General features: G+C 41.8%; 1 protein-coding gene across 1 annotated transcript in view; it reads right to left on the reverse strand.

Annotated features, from left to right (window-relative positions):
• The window catches only part of afap1l2 (actin filament associated protein 1-like 2), an 88,220-nt gene extending 67,478 nt beyond the window's left edge, over window positions 1–20,742 (reverse strand). Inside the window, 1 exon segment of the mRNA XM_083634581.1 lies at window positions 20,616–20,742. Within this exon segment, the coding sequence (XP_083490707.1) occupies window positions 20,616–20,631 (16 nt within the window). The 5' untranslated portion in view covers window positions 20,632–20,742.
• Between the last annotated feature and the right edge of the window lie 1,758 nt (window positions 20,743–22,500).

The following is a 22,500-nucleotide window of genomic DNA, read 5'->3' on the forward strand; positions in this document are numbered from 1 at the left end:
ACATTTATTTAATGGCAATTAAATAAAGTAAATGCACGTGCAATGTTTCTTGTGTGTGATCCAAAAGATACAGAACAGAGATCAACTGGAAGAATATCTGCTGCCTTCGAAAAGTACATTTGAACCCATAGTGGTAGTCGACTGATCGGTTTTTTGTTTACCAAGTAATAATTTATTGCTTTTATTTTGAAGGTAAAAACGTCTAGCTTCCTGTATTCTGTATATTTCTAGCAGACCTGTTTTCTTTGCAGCACCTGAGACTTCGAAATCGATGCATCTGGGCGTGAGTTGTAGGGTTGTTTAATTAATTAGCATTATGCGCAAACGATTATATGCGTGAACGTTAGCGGGCAGTTATCGCCCATTATGTATTTTTAGCAACTTGCTATCAGACTCTGCATGTCATGCTAGTTTGTTGAACGTCAATGCGATTCACTTTATAGGGTTAGGGTTAGGGAAGCAACCCTGAGCTGACCTGGAGGTCATGTCTGAAAGTGGCTTTATTGAGGCTTACAGTCGAGTCGGCTCCTTAGAGAAAACACAGGCTGGTAGTTGAAGCTACTAATGTGTGTTTGTTTTACTGCTCCAGTCAAACAGCCCTTTATTAGGACGCAATCATTGACAGTACATAATATGGACCACCTTAGCTATATGTTTTTGACACGGCAAAATGAAGCTCACTTCCCGATATTGTTTGATTTCGTTTGATTGGATGAATGGATTTTCCTGTTGCATTGTGGGAAATCTGTTCAAACCTGGAGCCGGGAAAACAGGAAAGAGCGTGAGCGTGGACGGGACTCGGGGAAGGGTTTCCGGTTTCCTCCGCCACGGCATCCATCTTGTTCATGTTATTTTCCCTGCTAGCCGTTAGCTTGGCTAACAAATGTTGTTAACGTTAGTTGCTATTGCTAGCCTTGCTCCATTGCTGTCACAGTGAATACAATAGCCCGAAGAAAAACCAGAGTATTATTTCCTCCAGACCTCGCGCTGCGTCACCAGCCTGCCGCTTGCATCTTCCACAAAATCGAGGTAATCTTATTTTCTAACGTAACGCTAATTGCATATCATGACATTAACGCTAGCTACATGTCCATTTGTCATTACAGGAGGACGTTAGACTAGAGTAGCATAAGTTAACGTTATACAACGTTAAACAGTATTGCATGCTGCACAGATTCGGACGTAGACAGAAAACAAACGCAGTTCTGTTTACCTAGGTTACCTCTTTGAGATGAGGCAGACTCAAAGCATACTCATATGATCTACCAGCTAATAGCGTTATATATCTAGCTAACGTTAGATGAGGGGGAACAAGCTGGGGGTTCAACTCCTCTGGATAGTTATCCACCTCTGCATTTACAGTATTTACCAATCGCACGTAGTGTTGGGTAAGCAAACGTTAACGTTATACAGTGATTAACAGTGTCTAATTCGTTTCTTCCAGGGGGTAGCTGCTGTCCAGTACCAGATGGGACACACAACAGAGGATCATGATTTGAAGATCAAAGCTATAATATTCTGTTCTCCTGAGATTAACTATACACGTTACTGCTGATCAGTTGTTTCAACATAGGAAATTGCAATAACACACAAGCCAAATGCTGACATGAGAGATTTGAACAATTGTAGCTATCTGCCAGTGACCGGAGAATATTGTTATATTTGCTTGTTTTAATGCTTTTGTCAATAAACATTGTCAACAAAGATAGCCTTGTTGTATATTATCATGTATAAGATTGTTGATGTCGAGTGAACACAAACCAAGGATTGGACGACGGAGAAACTTAACCGACCAGCAGTCTGAGTCTGCTTCAATCAACGAATGCTTTATATTTATTGAAATGAAATATGGTGATATCTGGTGGTCTGAAATTACTCTCTCTAGCTAGGCTAACTGGCTCATATTATGTCATATTATTGTAACATCTGAATCAGCGTTTCATAACTTTATAATAGCCTAACGTTACTGTATAGCCTGGACGACGTTAGCTAATGCTACCCATCCCTCCATTGGTGTATGCGCCTTTAGCTTGTGGTATTATGGTACAGTAATATTGTCTAGCTGTCTAGCTAGACAGACAAGTTTATCTGAATTCAGGGTGACAAGATCCCTGCTGCTAGCTCATCTGCCTTTCTGTGTCACAGAGTATCTAGCATGTTTACAGTATCTTAACAGACTGCATTGCTACACCATGCAAATATATTTCGATATAATTCAAACAGTTCCTTTCCTATACCATGGTGGGCTGGACTGTATGTATTGCTGTGAAAAAGTTACATTTGATTGTTTCAAGTGTTACACGTTATATTTTTAACTGAGCTTTGCGGAATTACCTCAACACAATTGTGTATCAGCTTTAAATGTCCAATATAGCCTATACAGCGTTACACAAACGACCAGCAGCATTCAAATGTGCAAAAACGTTATATTTATTGAAATGTGGTGATCATGTCACAAGTCACATTACATAACGATATAGCGTTAGGTGTTCTTTTGATCAACAGACCTCGGGGGCTCTTGCTAGCTAGCTAGCCGCAGATCAGCTCTGAAGCCCCAACTTCAGAGCTGCCCGTCCACTAAAACCCGATTTCGATATAGCGTTTTAGGTGTTCTTTTGATCAACATACCTCATCACGGGGATCTATACTGTTACGTGTGTCTACTAACATCATTAAAATATCATAAGGGTAACGCTGTTTCTGTCATTTTACTTTTATCTCTGGCTACGTTGCTAGCTAGCTAGCTAGCCTGCCTTGGCAACTGGTTGGGATCATCTGATTTCCTGTGGCTGGTGTAAATCAAAGAAAATCCCGCCCCCAAAGTTATAATTTTTATCGGCTCTTTTACTCGAAATGGGACCATAATTTAGAAAACGGAGCCCAGGGGAGCATGAAAAAGACTTGAAATTGTTTATTCAGACCATAAGCTCATTCGGAAAATGTTTATTTAAGACACAGAACGAGAGAGAAGTCGGCTCATTTTTACATTGGAGCCAATGTACGTGTCGTCACTTCCGGACCTGACGTGCGCCCCCCTGCGGACTTTTCGAATTAATGGAATTTCACGACTGGCTTCATACATTCCCTAATTCTGTTGCCCACTGGACGCAATGCATGTTTCTGTAGTCTTCACTGATCCACCCTTGAGCTGAACATTCAATACTCTGACTTTAGAGGCATAATGACATGAACTCCTGTGTGTGTGTGTGTGTGTGTGTGTGTGTGTGTGTGTGTGTGTGTGTGTGCGTGCGTGCGTGCGTGCGTGCGTGCGCGTGCGTGTGTGTGTGTGTGTGTGCGTGTGCGCGCGCAAGTGACAGAGTCTACAGCCAAGACAGAGATAGGGAGAGTGCAGGAGAGATGTTGGGAATGAGAAAAAGAACTGAAGTTCATAGTTGAAGTTTGAAGGGTATTGTAAAAATCTCTGCCAATCTTCTCTTTAGTTAAAATGGGCTAAGTGGGCGGTGGCGGTGTCTGTCTGTGGGCTCGGTGTCAGTCACGATTTGTGATGTCATCAGTGATGTGATGTCATCAGTGATTTCCCTTGAGCAGTTGCAATGTCATCATCAGTGATGTCACTCGAGCAACTGTGATGTCATCAGTGATGTCAGTCAAGCAACCGTGATTTGCGAACTGTGGTGTCACTCAGGCAGTTGTGATGTCACTCGAGCAACTGTGATCCACAGTTGCATGATGGCACCTATGGGTGGGTGGTGTATGTCTGTCTGTTCCACCCTCAAGCGTGCGTAGCGCGAGAGTTTACACAAGCCATATCGTATCAACAAATTGCTGATTTTATTTTTACTAGTAGGGAGTAATCGTATCATATTGATTAATATACAGTCTTTGATTAGAAGTTAAGATTAGAATTGGAAGATAGATAGTAAGTATTTCAGTGAAGATCTAATGTGTGGTGATATAATGTTAGATGTCTATGTAAAAGTGAAGCCTCCTCAGTCCTGCCATGTGAGAGAGCAAAAGACTAGAGGCAACTGACAGACTAGAGGCAACTGACAGACCAGAGGCAACTGACCAGAGGCAACTGACAGACTAGAGGCAACTGACAGACCAGAGGCAACTGACAGACCAGAGGAAACTGACAGACCAGAGGCAACTGACAGACCAGAGGCAACTGACAGACCAGAGGTAACTGCTGTCAAATCAAAGCTAACTAAGACCCCAGAGTTAGCCACATGAAAGCTTCCCAGCTTAGTCATTATCCCACAGATATTGTAACTGGCCAGTGCTGTAGGGAGAGTGTGAACTGGTGTGTGTGTGTGTGTGTGTGTGTGTGTGTGTGTGTGTGTGTGTGTGTGTATGAGCTCCACGCACCCCTGCTTCCTAAGCATCAATTCCTTCAAGACGTCCCATGGTGAGGCAAAAGCAATACAGGTCTGATACAGAGCTTCTGCAGCCAATAAACAGGTCTGATACAGAGCTTCTGCAGCCAATAAACAGGTCTGATACAGAGCTTCTGTAGCCAATAAACAGGTCTGATACAGAGCTTCTGCAGCCAATAAACAGGTCTGATACAGAGCTTCTGCAGCCAATAAACAGGCCTGATACAGAGCTTCTGTAGCCAATAAACAGGTCTGATACAGAGCTTCTGCAGCCAATAAACAGGTCTGATACAGAGCTTCTGTAGCCAATAAACAAAGCCACATTTTATGTGTTGAAAATGAACACGAGTAAGACCCACAGGGCAAAAAGGGGCAAGCACATATAGACCCCCTCCCCTCCTGCCACAAAGCAGGAAGACCCCCCTCCTGCCACAAAGCAGGAAGAAAGTCTTTCTTTTCATCATTTTTATAGCCCAGTCCAGCTTCCTGAATTACCAACACTGCACTCACTCCCCCGTTGGCAAATATAACTCATGACACACATCCAAGACAACAGCAGGCCCCATGCCAGCACTGATGGCCTGCAAATACACCTCATGACACACATCCAAGTGAACAGACAGGCCCCATGCCAGCACTGATGGCCTACAAATACACCTCATGACACACATCCAAGTGAACAGACAGGCCCCATGCCAGCACTGATGGCCTACAAATACACCTCATGACACACATCCAAGTGAACAGACAGGCTCCATGCCAGCACTGATGGCCTACAAATACACCTCATGACACACATCCAAGTGAACAGACAGGCCCCATGCCAGCACTGATGGCCTACAAATACACCTCATGACACACATCCAAGTGAACAGACAGGCTCCATGCCAGCACTGATGGCCTACAAATACACCTCATGACACACATCCAAGTGAACAGACAGGCCCCATGCCAGCACTGATGGCCTACAAATACACCTCATGACACACATCCAAGTGAACAGACAGGCCCCATGCCAGCACTGATGGCCTACAAATACACCTCATGACACACATCCAAGTGAACAGACAGGCCCCATGCCAGCACTGATGGCCTACAAATACACCTCATGACACACATCCAAGTGAACAGACAGGCCCCATGCCAGCACTGATGGCCTACAAATACACCTCATGACACACATCCAAGTGAACAGACAGGCCCCATGCCAGCACTGATGGCCTACAAATACACCTCATGACACACATCCAAGAGAACAGACAGGCCCCATGCCAGCACTGATGGCCTAAAAATACACCTCATGACACACATCCAAGAGAACAGACAGGCTCCATGCCAGCACTGATGACCTACAAATACACCTCATGACACACATCCAAGAGAACAGCAGGCTCCATGCCAGCACTGATGACCTACATCCTAACCTGAGCTCAGCTCATGGGAGGTCAACCCCCTCAGCCCACTGAGTCTACTGTTAAGACACATTGTGAAGGTACAGAGAGGCACTTTGCCAACTGGCATGTCAACTTATTTTGGCTGTATGGGACCTTGAAGGTCATTTTCACTGACAAGGTCACCGCTGCAACGCTAGTGAGAGTCTTATTCGTTATGCCAATAAGTCATGCTTTGTCAGATTGCTCAGTTGAAGACATTGTTGTGGACACTAATATCACTTTGGATAAAAGTCGTTTTTTCAGGGAAATGGGAACCTTTTCTTGGTTCAGAAATGTTAGTGCTACTAAATCTTAACTAGGGTGAGTGAGACTATGCATTATGCATACAGAAACACAGTATTTTAACTAAAAACCGTTGTATCCTCTCTATAAAGGTGTTTTCACAACTTGCGATCAAAAGAGTAAAAGACAACTGGCAACCGATATTTTCAAAACTTTCACCTTCAAGGATTTTAGGAGTTAAATAGAGCACAATAATCAACTGCTCAAAAAAAGGCAGACTAGGAGTTAATTTCAAAGGAGTCATTGTTTATGCAGCAGATACTTGCAACTTGCATAGTGACACTGCTCTTAACTTCTACTTTTTTTTTTTTTTTTTTTTTTTTAACAAATTTATTTACATAATCAGAAAATACAGGTTCACAACACAGAGGTTACAAGACAAGTGCAAAGGCCATTCAACAAAACATACAGAGAATATAAAAAGAAAAGAAAAAAAAGAGGAGGCATACGAGAGACTAGATAAGGTTACAAATTAAATTCTATAGACAAGGCTTTAGTTTTCACAGCTTTAGAGTTTGTGCAGTACTTTAGTGTATCCAGGTATGCTTTTAAGTATGCCTTGAAGACAGTAAGATTAGGTTTCTGCTTTGCAAATTTGCTGGCATGTATATGGAATTTTGCTAATAGAGAAATGAGGTTGAAGACATATATTTTTTTAGAGGGGATTTCATCAACAAAAAAACCAAACAAAATAAAATCAATTTTAAAGTTGAGTTGAGTACCTAATTTCCTGTTCAACAACATATTAAGGTCCTGCCAAAAGGTCTGAGTATAAGTACAGTCCCAAAAAAGGTGAGTTTCTGTTTCATCAACAAGGTGACAGAAGGAACAAAGAGGGTCAATGTTTAGTTTGTATTTTACAATAACTGAATTGACAGGATAACGCCTGTGCAATATTTTCAGAGATATTTCTCTTACTTTATTAGAGACAAAGAATTTTCTAGGTAATAACCAAGTCTTTTCCCAATCTATGTCGAGATACGAGTTGTTCCAAACAAATATACACGCAGGTCTACTGAAAATCTCCCTCTGAATTAGTTCTCTTATACATTTGTTATCAGTTTTTTTACTCAAAAAGGGATCTGAGTTTCCTATGTATAATTCTGGTAAGGTAGAAAGATGGATAATACCTCTGGTTCTAGATGACATCAAGGCTCTAATGCCTGAAGGAATAGCATCAAAAACTATTGCATACTCTCTAGGAAGTACAGGAATATTATATTCTAATAAAAATTCTCTATAAGTAAACATATGACCCTCCTCATTAAACAGCTGACTGACAAGCAATATACCATTATCAACCCAATTTTTGAGAAACAATGATTTACGTTTGAAACAGATATCCTTGTTGTTCCAGATGTAGTATTTGTGTGGGGAAAAATTATGCTTATATACCAAGGACCAGCATAAAAGTAACTGTTTATGAAAATTTGAGAGTTTTACGGGAATCTTTTCTATCTTGTAATTACACCGTAAAAAATAATTGAATCCTCCCAAGGCTTCAAAAATATGTGTTGAAATAAAATTCCATAATGAAGTTGGATTGGCCAAATACCTTTTGATCCACTTAATTTTAAAGGTAGAGTGTAGAGTGTGAAAGTCTAAAACATTGAATCCACCACTACTAAGCTTATTAATCATTACATTCTTTCTAATAAGATGAGACTTTCTTTTCCAAATAAAATCAAACAAGGTCTTGTCAACTTTTGTATAGACATCTTTTGAAACATCAAGAGCTGAGCTTGTATAAACAAGTCTCGATAGTCCTTCAGCTTTGGAGAGTAAGACTCGACCAGTAATGGTTAAGTCTCTTTGAAAATATAAAAAGAGTAGAAACCGCACACTCTGGCTCCGATGCAATGAATTTAATAAAAAGACAACGTTTCGGCCTGGTGGCCTTTGTTGGATGCAGGCTGCCTTTTGGATGCAGGGTGGCAGCTGTGAAAGAGGTCCATTGTAACTTTGTAACACCATCTCCTTTGTGAATTCTCACTCTGGATGGTTTTACCCATTCATTGTTTGTTTGGCTGTAAAGATTATATATTGTAACTTTTTTGTCATTGGAAAATTGTGCTTTTCACACTTGGATCACTTGTAAGTTCTCATTCACTTGCAGTGACTGACTGATCCTAATTGATTGGCTGCACCTGATTCTAATTGATTGGCTGCACCTGTGGTCTAGGTGTGTCTCTGTTACAAGACTGTGCTCTTCACCTTGTTTGTACATGACTTGACAAAGGCCACCAGGCCGAAACGTTGTCTTTTTATTAAATTCATTGCATCGGAGCCAGAGTGTGCGGTTTCTACTCTTTTTATAGATTCTTGTCCGTCACCGGCACCTCGCTGAGATTTTATGGTGTGCATTCTCTCCATTTTTGACAATAAGTCTCTTTGAAGCCATAAATTAAATCTCTGCTGTAGTAAGGATATTAAAGGATAAAAGTTTTCACGAATTCTTGAATTTTGTTCTTTAATTATGACAACACCAAGGTATTTAACTTTAGCTTTCACAGGGATTCCTGAGATTTCTGAGTCATTGCAAGTCTTGATAGGGAGCAGGTCACACTTGGATAGATTAAGTTTGAGACCAGAGGCTGCAGAAAACTTATCCAATAGCTTAACTGCAATATCAATCTGAGATCTGTCCTTTAAAAAGAGAGTTGTATCGTCTGCTAGCTGACTCAAAGAGACAACCCTTCCTGCTATTGGAATACCTTTTAAGCAGCTTATTTTAATATAATTAGCTAAAATTTGCATGGGAAGTAAGAACAAATATGCGGAGACGGGGCACCCCTGGCGAATACCCCGTTTTATATCAAATCTCTTCGTAGTTCCATGGGGCAATTTAATTGAACTATTTCCAGAAGCATATAGGGTACGTATAGATTTTATAAAGTGTTCTCCAAAACCAAATAAATCAAGAGTTTTAAACATAAACTGATGTTCTACAGAGTCAAATGCTTTGCGAAAATCTAGAAAAAGAATGAAGCTATCATCTAACACTAAGTCTGAATAGTCTAAGATATCAAGAACTAGTCTTATATTATCAACTATATATCTACCGGCCATAAAGCCATTTTGGGATTCCTCAATAATATCATTTAGGACTTTCTTTAATTTATTAGCTATACATAATGCAATAATTTTATAGTCATTGTTTAGCAATGAGATGGGCCGCCAATTATCTAAATTTAAAACATCTTTCTGAGGCTTTGGAATAAGAGTAATTAACCCTTGGCATAGTGAGGAGGGAAGTTGTTCGTTGTTGATGCTCTCAATGTAAACATTATGTAAAAAAGGGATAAGCTCTGCAGAGAACACTTTAAAAAATTCAGAAGTTAACCCATCTGTTCCAGGGGATTTATTCAGTTTGAGTTTCTTAATAGCATCTGTAATTTCGACAATAGTGATTGGAGTATCACATATTGTTTTGTTGACATCTCCAATTTTTTTCACATTGCCTAAAGAATTAAAGAAGTCTTGCATTTCACCAATTGTCAAGTTAGATTGGTATAAAGTTTTATAATAATTTTCACAGATTTGAGCTATTTCTTTTGGATTGTCAACAATTGTGTCATTTAGGGAAAGTCTTGTAATACCATTTTTACTTTGCCTTTGTTTCTCTAACCTGAAGAAATAACTAGAGTTCTGCTCGCCCTCTTCCATCCATTTAGCCCTTGAGCGTATAAAAGCACCTTTAGCTTTGCTGATATATAACTGATCTAGTTGTAGCTGTAATGTTTGTAATCGTGCTCTTTGGGTCTCAGACATATTTTCAGGCAATATAGATGATAGGGGAATTAGTTCAGACATAAGACAATTTTCTTCCTTTTTTCTATCTTTCTTAATCTTAGCACCAGTTTTCATTAAAAGTGTCCTTAATTCAAATTTTAGGAGCTCCCAATATTTCCCGTAAGCATTTTCATTTTCTGCCATCTTTAGGTATTCAGATATCTTATTTTTGATGATTAGATTTAGAGATTCATTAAGCAAAATTGCATTATTAAGTTTCCAATAAGCAGGAGTCATTTTAGTTACTGTATTTGATGATGTATTCAAAACCAATAGAATAGCTTTATGGTCAGTTAGTGGTGTCGGAAGAATTTCAACTTTAGCAAGTGAATTAGATAAAGACTCAGATATTAGCCAAAAATCTATTCTTGATTGTAGAGAACCAGATGCATTTTTCCAAGTAAATTCTTTAGAGATGGGATTGCTGACTCTCCATATATCAATTAAGCCTCTCTCATTCATAAAATCAGTCATAATGGAATTTTCTTTCTGCCTACTTGGCCATCTATCAACATCATCATTTACAGTAACATTGAAATCTCCACCCAAAATGATCTTCATATCAGGAAATCTAACTAAAAGAGCATCTATGTTAGTGTGTAAAGATTCAAAGAAGTCCTTGTTCTCTCTAGCGTTGTTGTATCCATAAATGTTGCCTAATAAAAAAAAATTGTTATTGCAAGAAAGAACCGTAAGGATGTAATGTCCATGAGGGTCAATTTGATTGAGGATGATTTTTCCATTGAATTTGTGTTTAAGAGTTAGTGTTCCTGCTGAGCGTTGGCTTCCATGCGACATCCACAAGTCCTCTCCCCATTGCGATTTCCAGAAGTTGTAGTCTTCATTAACAGAATGAGATTCCTGGATCAAACATAGGTCTGCATCAAAGTTTTTTGCATAAAGAAATAATGCCTTGCGCTTAGTAATGTCTCTCAAGCCTCGAGTGTTAACTGAAAAGAGTTTCATAAAGAAGATAATTAAACAAAATTGTCACAGTAACCTGAAAGGTTCCAAACCTTAAGATGTGTTGAACACAAAAACCACGAGAATGAGGTAGTGAATAACAACCCTTAGAACTGGTAAGAACACAAAATGTTTTTTTTTTTTTTTTTTTACCCTGACGATTGTGGATTCTAAGTAACATTAATTAAGCATTTAGGATGAAGCTATAAAATAAGAGGGACAGAGGTTGTATAACTAAAATAATAATATGGGTTCAGTAGGATTTCACCCCTCCAATGACTAACATTGGCAATTAAGTATCTCCAAATTCAATAGAAATGGATAAGCAGCCTGAACAGAAAGGTGCAATGAATAAAAGTGCTCAAAGAACAAAGGCCGGCTATACATCACTTGTGCAAGTCCTCTTGTGAAAAGAGAGGATATCATGAATTAAAAAAAAAACATGTAAGAAAATAGTAGATAGCTCCACCTATGTAAACAATCAACCTACTTGTCCAGCAATAGTCTATTTAAATAACACTTCTCAGCGAGTTGAGCATCAGCTGAGTACTTGTGTTACCTCTAATCAGTCAATCTTCTTCCCATCAATGAAGGCAAAAGCACCGCGGAAAGAGGCTTTCTTTCCTTCTTCTCTTGCTTTCTTTACCAGGGGCCACAGCTTATCTCTTGCCGCTTTATCCTCTGGCGACAGTGCTTCGGTGATCCTCAATTTGTTGTCAAGAAGGAACTTTGAGCCTCTCGCCTCCTTCCATACAGCATCACGGAGCCGTCGCATTGCAAACAAGACGATAGTTGACCTACTTGAGCCGTCTTGACGTTTTGGTCCGATGCGATGAACGATGTCGACCCCTTCCTTCAGGCTGTCACAGATGTTAGAAGCCATCTTCCCCAGGGTATCAACGAGCTTGCTTCTAATGTCTTCTCCATCTTCCTCTTTTATGCCATGCACTTTCAGGGACCATCTACGGCTGTAACGCTGACAATCTGCGATAGTTGCTTTCATGGTTTTGTTTTCGGTTTGCAGTTTACGGACTTCGCTATTGGTGTTATCCAGCGCTTGCTTCTGCTTCTTAACATCCAAAGTGAGCTCCTGGACCGTCAAGGTTAGCTTCTCCATCTGCTTTGAGGTAGTCTCCGTTGTCTTTTCTATGGCAGAGATTTTCCTGAAGGTCTCGTCATGTTTTCCGGATAGCATGCGAATTGCTTCCAGGATTTCTCCATTAGCATTAGCATTAGCATTAGCTCTCCTTTCAGCCTCACGTCTTGGCTTTTTTTGCAGAGGCTTCTCTGGGGTGTCATTGAGAAGTGCAAACGGGTTAGCATTTTCTGGTATTTCTGGGCTAGTCTCGAACCAGCTGACGACCTCCATTTGCTCCTGTCCAGGTGGCTCATCAAAGGGCAGCACAGGTGGTAAGGCTAGTACGCTGAGCACCGCCTCGGCCTCCTGTTGAACAGCCTCTCCCGTTCCCTCGTGTGACTCAGCCATCGTCAGAGCTTTCTTGCCGTTTTTGGCTTTTCTTTTTCCCATCAAAGTTCAAGTTTTAAGTTATTTTAGGATGTAGGTTGTCAGTGGAGTAAAATTTTGTGTTAATATTTTACATTAAAATGGTTGTTAAACACAAACCCTCTGAGCTGCTAGACAGAGCGAACAACACACGTCCTCCTACATCGCTGCCATCTTGGCTCCTCTTAACTTCTACTTTACAAGCCAATAGTAGTTTTAAAATCATCATGGGGGGGGGGGGGGTGTTAAAAAAATATTTGTATTGTAATTATATTATAATAATGCTATCAACAAATATTTGATATGGAACTAGGAGAACAAGCCGGACAGGCTTGTGCCTCCAGGATCAATTTGTCAAACATAGACCTGAAATGAATACAACACATTTGGACTCCGACAGTATGTGTAGTATGTGTAGTATGTGTAGTATGTGTAGACAGTATGTGTAGTTGATTACCTACAAACATATTTCATGGTACACACCTTCTTTTCCCATTCCTGATTGGGTACAACCTAAGTCAGCCCATTTAAAAGCAACATGCTAGTCTGTCAGTCTCTTTCCGTTTGTATTGCATTTTATTTTGGCACTGAGTGTAGAATCAGATGGTTGTTGCAGAAGACGATAGATACAGTCGGTCTGTGTGGGAACGCCCACAAAATGTTACTACAGCTGGAGCGCGAGTGGGGTAAAAAAAACCATATCTCAATGGGCTGACTCACCAAAGGACGGTGCTGCAGCTCTACACTACAGGACTGGGTATTCTAGAGCAGGTACATAGAAGTCAGATGTGCGTATACTGCGGTGGTTGAATCCCTGATCCTGTCTGCCTGGGCTGGGCTAGCAGCTAAATGCTAACTATGCTGAATGGGGAGAACGGGGGGATTAACCCCACCCTGACCACAGCCCCAGCCAGCTACCCCAGCGTCTATGACGAGACTGTCTCTATTGAAGTGGGAGGCAAGAAAATTAAGCCACCAGGTTTTTGGGCGATCCCACCAGGTTTTTGGGTGAAACCCAGCCCTCTGTAAAAAGAGATGGATGGAGTGAGGGTGACATCACCCGCTGGTTTGTGGACTCCTGTTTTGAAACAGATGCTAGAATGGATTGATGGAAGTGACCTAACCCCGCCTCTAACCCTAACCAATCATTACTCCCCATGCCAAAACCCAACTCCTAAACCCAACCAATCATTACTCTCCATGCCAAAACCCAACCCCTAAACCCAACCAATCATCACCTATCCTCATGTCCCTCCTCTGGCCGATCCATTCTAGCATCGATCTTTTGAAGAATCTAGTTTGCCGTTTTGGCCGTTGCCATCTTGGTTCTCGCGCAGAGCCGCCTGCTATTGGTCCGTGATCAGCAAGCTGAGCGATCACTGGACAGGCGACCTGTCAATCACACCAAAAACAAAGTATTTTTATCATCTATTTTACTCTAAACGGGTGAGTTATATAAAAATTCACCCCCAGTACAGTGGTCATGAAAGGCAAGATCAGCTAGAGACCAAAACCTTTTTTTTTTTACCAGGCTGTAAACATGTTTATTCCTGCTGTCAAGTTGGGCATTTTAACATGGGGGTGAATGGGGATTCACTTCCTTTTGCAGCCAGCCTCAAGTGGCCATTCGAGGAATTGCAGTTTTCTGTATTTCTGCACTGGCCTCAATGCGACCAAGCGAGACTGCGCCCTCAGTGAAAGCCAACTAGGCCTACATAAAGTTTGAAGCACAGAGACAGAATTCTACACAGACATGCCTTACCCTTTTACCTGACGCTGCCAGACGGGGGCGGTATTGTGAAAACAATGCCGCCCCCGTAATATTGGTAATAAAAATGGAATCAACTGTAAAACATGGAATACAGCAGAATTTCCCATAATTTGGCTGAAATTGATAAAAGTAGAAATCAAAACCAAAAGAAGACCCAATTATTGTAGTAACCTAAATTATTTCATAATTGTAAAACAGGCCTAAAGAAATGATTCTGTTTTGGATTGGGGTGTTTTGAGAGGGGGGTCGGTCTTGCGTGGGACCCTTACATCGCCTCACAACTTGGTTTTCAGTTTGAGAAACATGACGAAGAAACAATTATCAATCCTAACCCCTGAATTCAAATAAAAATGGAAAAAACTGAATTTGGAAAAAAATCAAACGGATTTCATATGGCTCTACCAGAAGACTGCTGGGATCCATAATAACATGGAAAGCAAAAGAAGCCAGGATGTGGGGTGGAAGAGATTGATTGTCAAGGAAAGGAAGATAAATATTGAAGAGGCTTTTTAGAAACAATAAACAAGAGTGCTGTTTCCATTTCGAGGGCTATGGGAATATTTGAGGAAATGACACTTTTAATGATGTCTTTATACGCGTATTTAGATGATATGTAGATCCTGTTAAACTTGTCAGCAAACCTTTTGAACGTGCCCATGCCCCATGCACATAATGCACTAATTGATTTGTGGGCTGGCCAAGTGTTGGGAGGGACAGTGAGAATATGAACAAAGCTGTGTGAGATTTGAGTGATGATTCTTTGAAATAAAGAGGGCTATAAATATCTTACAATAGGACAATATGATTACTTTACATTTACATGGTGTAAGTTAAACTGTTTGCATTCACACCAGACAGAGCTATCTAGAGACACAGACATGATTTTGGGGCCATTCCTTTCATCAGTGACGTGACCAAGGGGCCAAACTCTAAAAAGTCTGTGTAGTTCTTTTAGCATGAAGCTTACATACCCCCAGTACACACAGCCTCAATCACTGACTATGTTTACATGCACACAATATTCCACTATTATTCGGAAAATGACTATATTCTGAATTTGATAAGGGTCATGTGTAAACGCATATTCCAGTTGCATTTTCCGAATTTGGCCTTTTTTCGAATTTAGCATTTTCCGATTAAGAGTAATGTGGGATATTCCAGTATTATTCGGGTTTTATGAGGATTCTTCGATCATGTATACACCGCATTTGGAATATGCGTCTCAATCAGGGTTTTTACTGCAGTTTGCGACGCATCTTGCCTGTTTGCGGTCAGCTGATGTGTGCTAGCCCACATTTCTAATTGGGAGGATTTGAGAAACATGCCTAACCCAGAGTGATTTAAAGAGAGAGCTGGCGCCCACGGAAGTCCAAAAATGCTATCGAGGTCAAAAAAAAAAAAAAAAAAAAAAAATCCATTGAAGTGAATGGAGATGACACGCAACTCTATGACTCTGGCCTAACGTAGCCTAACTTTTAACATGTCAAAACTTGGATATTAGGTTTTTGGATATGCGCAAATATCGCAACGCCAAACTTTTCATCAGCAAGCTCCTGAAATGGACCAGATGATGCTGGTAAGAATAGAGTCAGGACTGCTCTCTGTCTCAACAGAAAAAACTCTGCTGTTTCTATCTGCATCTCCCCCCCTTCCCCCCCTACTTAATAGTGGATTGTTCATTTAGTTGGAATATTGTCTTTTTACGAACATGGGCAAAAAACTGAATATTGTGTGCATGTAAACGTAGTCACTGATGCATGCATGTGTGCATGGATGGATAGGGCCTCAGTCATCAGGCCACAGAGTTCACAAGAACACAGAATAGACATGACATGCGTTTTCACTTGGTATGTCGTGCAGATGTGGCCACAACCAGTGATGATGATGAGGCACAATTTCAAATGCAAAGAGCATTGCAATGCAATTGGCTGTAGCAATTAGCCCGTATGTTCTAATCACAGCTGTTTATTGAGGGAATTAAATTCAAATTCAATTTCTATTGGAAGCATATTACTGTGAGTCCTGTTAATGTGACCTAGTGGTTCACTAGCTACACAACAAAATCACTTAGCTGCGTTAGGTCTCCTGCTGGCTGTCATGGAAGTTTAAGCATGGTGAAAGTTATGAAATTGTTACAGACAAGACATTCTCTACTCTGGGTGTATCTTCACTATTTATGCCTACTGTACAAGACAAGTATCTCACTTTAACATCCTTACTCTGAGACAAGTATCTCACTTTAACATCCTTACTCCAAGGTGGGAAATCTCACAAAAAGTGTCTGCAAACTAAATATTCTGCTAGTTTGGCTTGTTACAGTACAGACGAATTACTGCTGAAGTCAGCTGTGTCTTCTCCAATGTTTCCTCCTCCTGTCCTCGCTCCACTGGCTGCCTGTGGCTATTCATATCTAATGCAATTTAGCGCTGGTGCACCATTCACACCCCATACCTCCAGGCCTTGGTCCATGCATCGTTCACACCCCATACCTCCAGGCCTTGGTCCATGCATCGTTCACACCCCATACCTCCAGGCCTTGGTCCATGCATCGTTCACACCCCATACCTCCAGGCCTTGGTCCATGCATCGTTCACACCCCATACATCCAGGCCTTGGTCCATGCATCGTTCACACCCCATACCTCCAGGCCTTGGTCCAGCACATGCTCTGCACTCCATTACTGCCAGGTGCTTAGCTTAGCTATCCTTTCCCTGCAGCAATTTAAGCCATCTCTCCACCTGCTCTCAGCTCTCCCCTATGGTGAAGAACATCCTCCTTTCATGTTTTCCCCCTCGACCTACCCTGAAAATACTCCTGACCTGTAAGAGAGAACCTGTTGTCCTCAGCTCTGAAATCTTCACATATTAGCATTTCTCAATCATACAAAGTCATTCCAGGGGCAAAGCAATATATTTGTTCCATCTATTTGTCAAGATAATCATATTTTGTATTGTAGGCATTTAACGTACACTTTTATCCAATATCCAGAGAGACTTACAATAACTGAGTGGGTTCACTTCAGCAGAAAAGATGGTTGCCAATTGGTTGTTTATGGGGTTTGGACACATAACAGTCCAGTTCTATTATGTTCTGTCTAACCACTAGGCTGACCTGTACGTCCACAATATATAGTATAATATATAACAATATATAGAGTAGGGATATGTGATTTTTTTTTGTAGAATATCATATTTTCATGATGCCCAAGTCGGGCAGATATTAAATTGCTGCCCCGGCCCCAACTAATGATACAGGCCCCCTAAGGTGCAATCAGCAACAGATCATGTATGTCATCTTGTCTTGACCTATGATGGCAGGTCCCCCTTGATCCAACCATTGTTGAGATGGTCAGATGCATCAGTCCCCCACGTTTTGGCAATACCCAATCAGTGGTGTCTGAGATCCTGTGTGTGATGATGGACCAATGAACAGAAAGAGAGAAGAGACCCATCCATAGCCCCCCCCCCCCCCCCCCCCCTCACGGGTCAACAATACACAGAGTTCCCCCATATTTGGCAACATTGGTCATGTAGACATGTAGGTACACTGAGAGAGAGAGAGGGGAGGGGGGGGGGGGGGGGAGAGGGAGAGAGTCAATAGGCTGAGCTGCCTGGTCAGCTGGACAGGAGGAATGTTGAAACAAGACTGTTGTCTTTAAAACTGTGGTGATACCGTTGCACTCAGACTAGTCTGCATTGTTCTCCATCCAACAAGTAGCATCTGCTGACTCAAACGGCCCTATGAAGGCCAGGGGCTTTCCATGTAGTGCTGGGTGGCTGTGAGGCTTTCCATGTAGTGCTGGGTGGCTGTGAGGCTTTCCATGTAGTGCTGGGTGGCTGTGAGTCTTTCCATGTAGTGCTGGGTGGCTGTGAGTCTTTCCATGTAGTGCTGGGTGGCTGTGAGTCTTTCCATGTAGTGCTGGGTGGCTGTGAGGCTTTCCATGTAGTGCTGGGTGGCTGTGAGTCTTTCCATGTAGTGCTGGGTGGCTGTGAGTCTTTCCATGTAGTGCTGGGTGGCTGTGAGGCTTTCCATGTAGTGCTGGGTGGCTGTGAGTCTTTCCATGTAGTGCTGGGTGGCTGTGAGGCTTTCCATGTAGTGCTGGGTGGCTGTGAGGCTTTCCATGTAGTGCTGGGTGGCTGTACAGCCATGTTTCTCCCATCACTGCCTCGGTCCAAAGATGACTAACCTCCCCACATTAACATTGTTTGTTTTGGACTGTAGCATATTTTTTATTTTATTTATTTATTTATTTATTTTACATGAACAAGCTTTGCATGTGAATATGTGGTGTAGAGACAGCAAGCTGTGTGTGAGGTGAGATGCTGATGAAACTCATGGCCATTTAGTGATTTGTTCTTCAAGACATATACATACATATATATATATATATATATATATATATATATATATATATATATATATATATATATATATATATATATATACATATAGGCTCAAACTCTTTGTTTATGTCAATCAGGCAGCATTAAACCGCCTACACATTCTCATGGAAAAAATAACCACAGGAATTTGAGGAATCTTGGGAGAACAATGTTGTTGCTATTGGAATTCATCAGCGACCACTGTAAACTAGGCCTACTTACCACTGTAAACTAGGCCTACTTACCACTGTAAACTAGGCCTACTGTAAACTAGGCCTACTTTTAGGGCTCACTTGGGGGGTTTGGTTTGGGATTAAGCACTCATCTTTATAGCCTACTGCAGGAAACAGTTATTATCACTTCTCAATATTTTCAGTTTAGTTCTTGACATTGTCAAAACATGGTTTGTTGTCTTAACAGTTACTAGACTGAATACAGTCTGCCTATATAGCAACCCGCCTCCCGCAAAGACAGAACAGGGACATTTCTGCAGTGGTCGGTGGGTCATGATAGACAGACAGGTGACCCAAACCCCAAACTGAGATGAGATGAACATATGGAACGTTAACGTTAGGCCAGTTCTCTGACCTTTTCACGTCAAGCACCCCTAAACTAACACACAAGTTAGACCCCCTCAAGCACCCCTAAACTAACACAAGTTAGACCCCCTCAAGTACCCCTAAACTAACACAAGTTAGACCCCCTCAAGTACCCCTAAACTAACACAAGTTAGACCCCCTCAAGTACCCCTAAACTAACACAAGTTAGACCCCCTCAAGTACCCCTAAACTAACACAAGTAAGACCCCCTCAAGTACCCCTAAACTAACACAAGTTAGACCCCCTCAAGTACCCCTAAACTAACACAAGTAAGACCCCCTCAAGTACCCCTAAACTAACACAAGTTAGACCCCCTCAAGCACCCCTAAACTAACACAAGTTAGACATCGTTTACAGACGGGTGTCAGGTGTTTCAGCCCGATCGCACGTAAAACGGCATAGCTGTGGCCGGCCAAAATTCTGAAACAAATATTGCCCACTTGCTCCGTTTTAATATAGATAGATAAAGTGTATGAAATCTGTGACCAAAATAGTTGTTATTCATGGATGGAATTAGTGAAAATAAAGTATTCCCCTTTTTGCTGGGGACCCAAACCCCCTCAGTGACCCTTAGGCCTAAGGCAGGCATGTCCAAAGTCCGGCCCGGGGGCCACATGGGGCCTTTTGACCGATCTTAAGTGGCCCTCGGCTTGTCTCTCAAAATATAGCCTACTATGTGTGGCCCTCCACACAGTATTGGTTAATCGCATTTTCTTTCATTCACCTAATGATGACAGCACTATCATACAGTTTGTAGACAAGCATCAATAGGAACAACACAGGCAGAACTAGTGTTTTCAGATTGTAAACAAAATCCTTAGAGTACAATTGTATTATATGTGATTTTATTTTTATAACCCTCCCCCCCGGTAATTTCACATTATCTAATCTGGCCCCCATTCAAAAAAGGTTTGGACAACCCTGGCCTAAAGGGTCCCTGTCTGATCCCAACCACTGCGTCTCGCTCTCAATGTGTCCATTAACCTCTATACTGTACAGCACAGAACAACCTTTCCCACCCACCAGAAATGTATTAGCTTCAATATCATTAGATGCGTTGAGTGTTGTTTCCTTGTTAATTATACTCCTCTATCGCTGGGAGGCGAAAAAGTCACACATGACCTAATTAGTTTGGACAGTGGAAATCGGATAGATAGGCTCTATCATGCGCTGATGACAACTATATATATACAGCATATCCCAAATATATTTTGGTCGCTCAAAACCTAACGTTATTTCGCACAAATGTCACCTGCATGTTATGTAGGCTACAAACACACTTTGGGCAATTTGAGTGCATTTTTGAAACTGAACACATTGTGAATAGCCTATAACGTGATGTTATAGCAAATAATGCGAAATGGTTAAGTGCAAGTTTAGAGTCCAGTTTAAAATAAATAAATACTATTTATAGGCTATTGCCGCCACCACCACCACCAGTCAGTCAAACACTACAGATGTGCACCAACTAGTGTTAAGTAGTCGACAGTCCTTTTTCTCAGGTTGACAAGTTCAAAAAGCATCGCCTTACCTTTGTGCTGCTCCATTCGCTCGCACGAACCCTGACACCAGCGTCACCTCGTCCCTGTTCCCCCTCTATGGAAACGGAAAAACCCCCCAAACAATCCCACCGTTTGATGACAAGTTACCGGGTGATGGAACGGTAACTTTCGCGGAAGAAAGCGCCAGCGTTTTCAACAATACACACTTGCAAGTTTGGACAGCCGGAGTTTGACGAAGCAACAGCGCTCTCCTCTTCCTCGTCTGTCTGCAGTGACGCACCTCCTCCTCCTCCTCCTCCTCCTGCCAGCGCAAAGACAGACAGCATCAGACCGCAGCGATGAGAAGAAACCACTCGGCGGCTCCCAGTCAGTGGCTGGCTCCCACTGTGGGGATCTCCAGGAGTCGTGTCCTTAAAGGCTCTCTTCCCCAAGATCAGGAATTCAATTTCAGTAGCCTATCTATCTATTTTAAAAGGGAGAATGTGGGCAATGTTCTGTTTCAATTTTGTCCTGCAAGTGATGTCATCAGTGATGTCACTTGAGCAATTGTGCATTGTGACATTACTGTGATGTCATAGGCATTGTGACATCATCAGTCATCAGTACAAATTAAGATAGAGTGAAATAGTTACATTGCCTCCTGAGCAGATGTATTTCCCCCTTTCTCTCAAGTACCCTGTATAGTACCTCTCCTCCTTAGCCTAACTGTTGAGCCCTTTTAGATCATCTTTTAGCTTAGAATCTGAAGGACATTGCTCCATCTACATCTGAAGGACTATGCATTAACATAGTTTGATCTGTTATCAAGAGATTCAGAGAGATGTATGCTTGCTGAAAATACTGCATGTCAAGAGCAATAAATGTTTTTTTTGCATGAGTGCAACAATGAGTTACACATAGCATACAACTGTTGTGAAACAGCGCCCTCTGTAACCCGGGGAGGGGGGGGGGGGGCAGGATGAGCTGGACCAGAGTTTTTCAAAGTGGGAGGCGGGCCTCCCCAGGGGGGCTCCAAGCAGTTTCAGGGGAGGCTCAGTGAATGTAAGTGAAAAAAAATATTACATAAAAGGAGATCTCATAGAATAGCCTGTATGTGATTTGGTTAAAGAGATCATTCATAATCATAGATACAGTAGTTTGGGGGAAGTTGACAGTTTTCCACACTTTCCCAGAGTCAGAACAAATAAATGCCTTCAGACAGACCTTTTTACCAAATTTTTCACCAAATTTTGGTGTAGTTAGTATGTCAAACAGCAACAGCAGGCAAGCGAGCCAGCGAGGGGGGCTCCTTTTTCCAAGCTTTGTCAGGGAGGCCCACAGTCTCAGACTTTGAAAACCCCTGATCTGGACTATAGAGGGGTAGTCTGGCCTAGCCCAAAATACAAACCACAATCCTGGGATATTTGATACCCCGGGGTAGCTTGAGGCTAGGCCAGACTAAACTGGGTATAGTTTGGCGGGGGGTTAATCTGGCCTGCTACACCCTGTTTGCCTACGTGTGGTGTGTAGTTGTTGTTGTTGTTGTTGTTAACATTTATTGAATGTGTTGCATGTCCAAATTGCACCAAATTCGACACTGCACTTCCTCAGTTTCCTACCAACACACTTGTCTAGTATGAAGTCATTCGGACGAACGGTTCTCAAGATAGGCTATGTGATAAACAAACAGACAGACAGACAGACAGAGAGAGAGAGAGAGAGAGAGAGAGAGAGATAGAGAGAGACAGAGACAGAGAGAGAGAGAGAGAGAGAATGGAATTAGTAGAGAAGGGATGGGCCATATGCAGCCCCCGACCTCACTCAGTGCGGCCCTTGGGTCAAATCTTTTTTTTTAATCATACAAGGTGGACGTTTTCTGGCGAATAAACTACCAAATGGAGCGTATTTGACTATAGAAAGCTTGAACATTCCACT

Source organism: Poromitra crassiceps (genome assembly GCF_964638095.1).
Source record: "Poromitra crassiceps genome assembly, chromosome: 4".
Lineage (NCBI taxonomy): Eukaryota > Metazoa > Chordata > Actinopteri > Beryciformes > Melamphaidae > Poromitra > Poromitra crassiceps.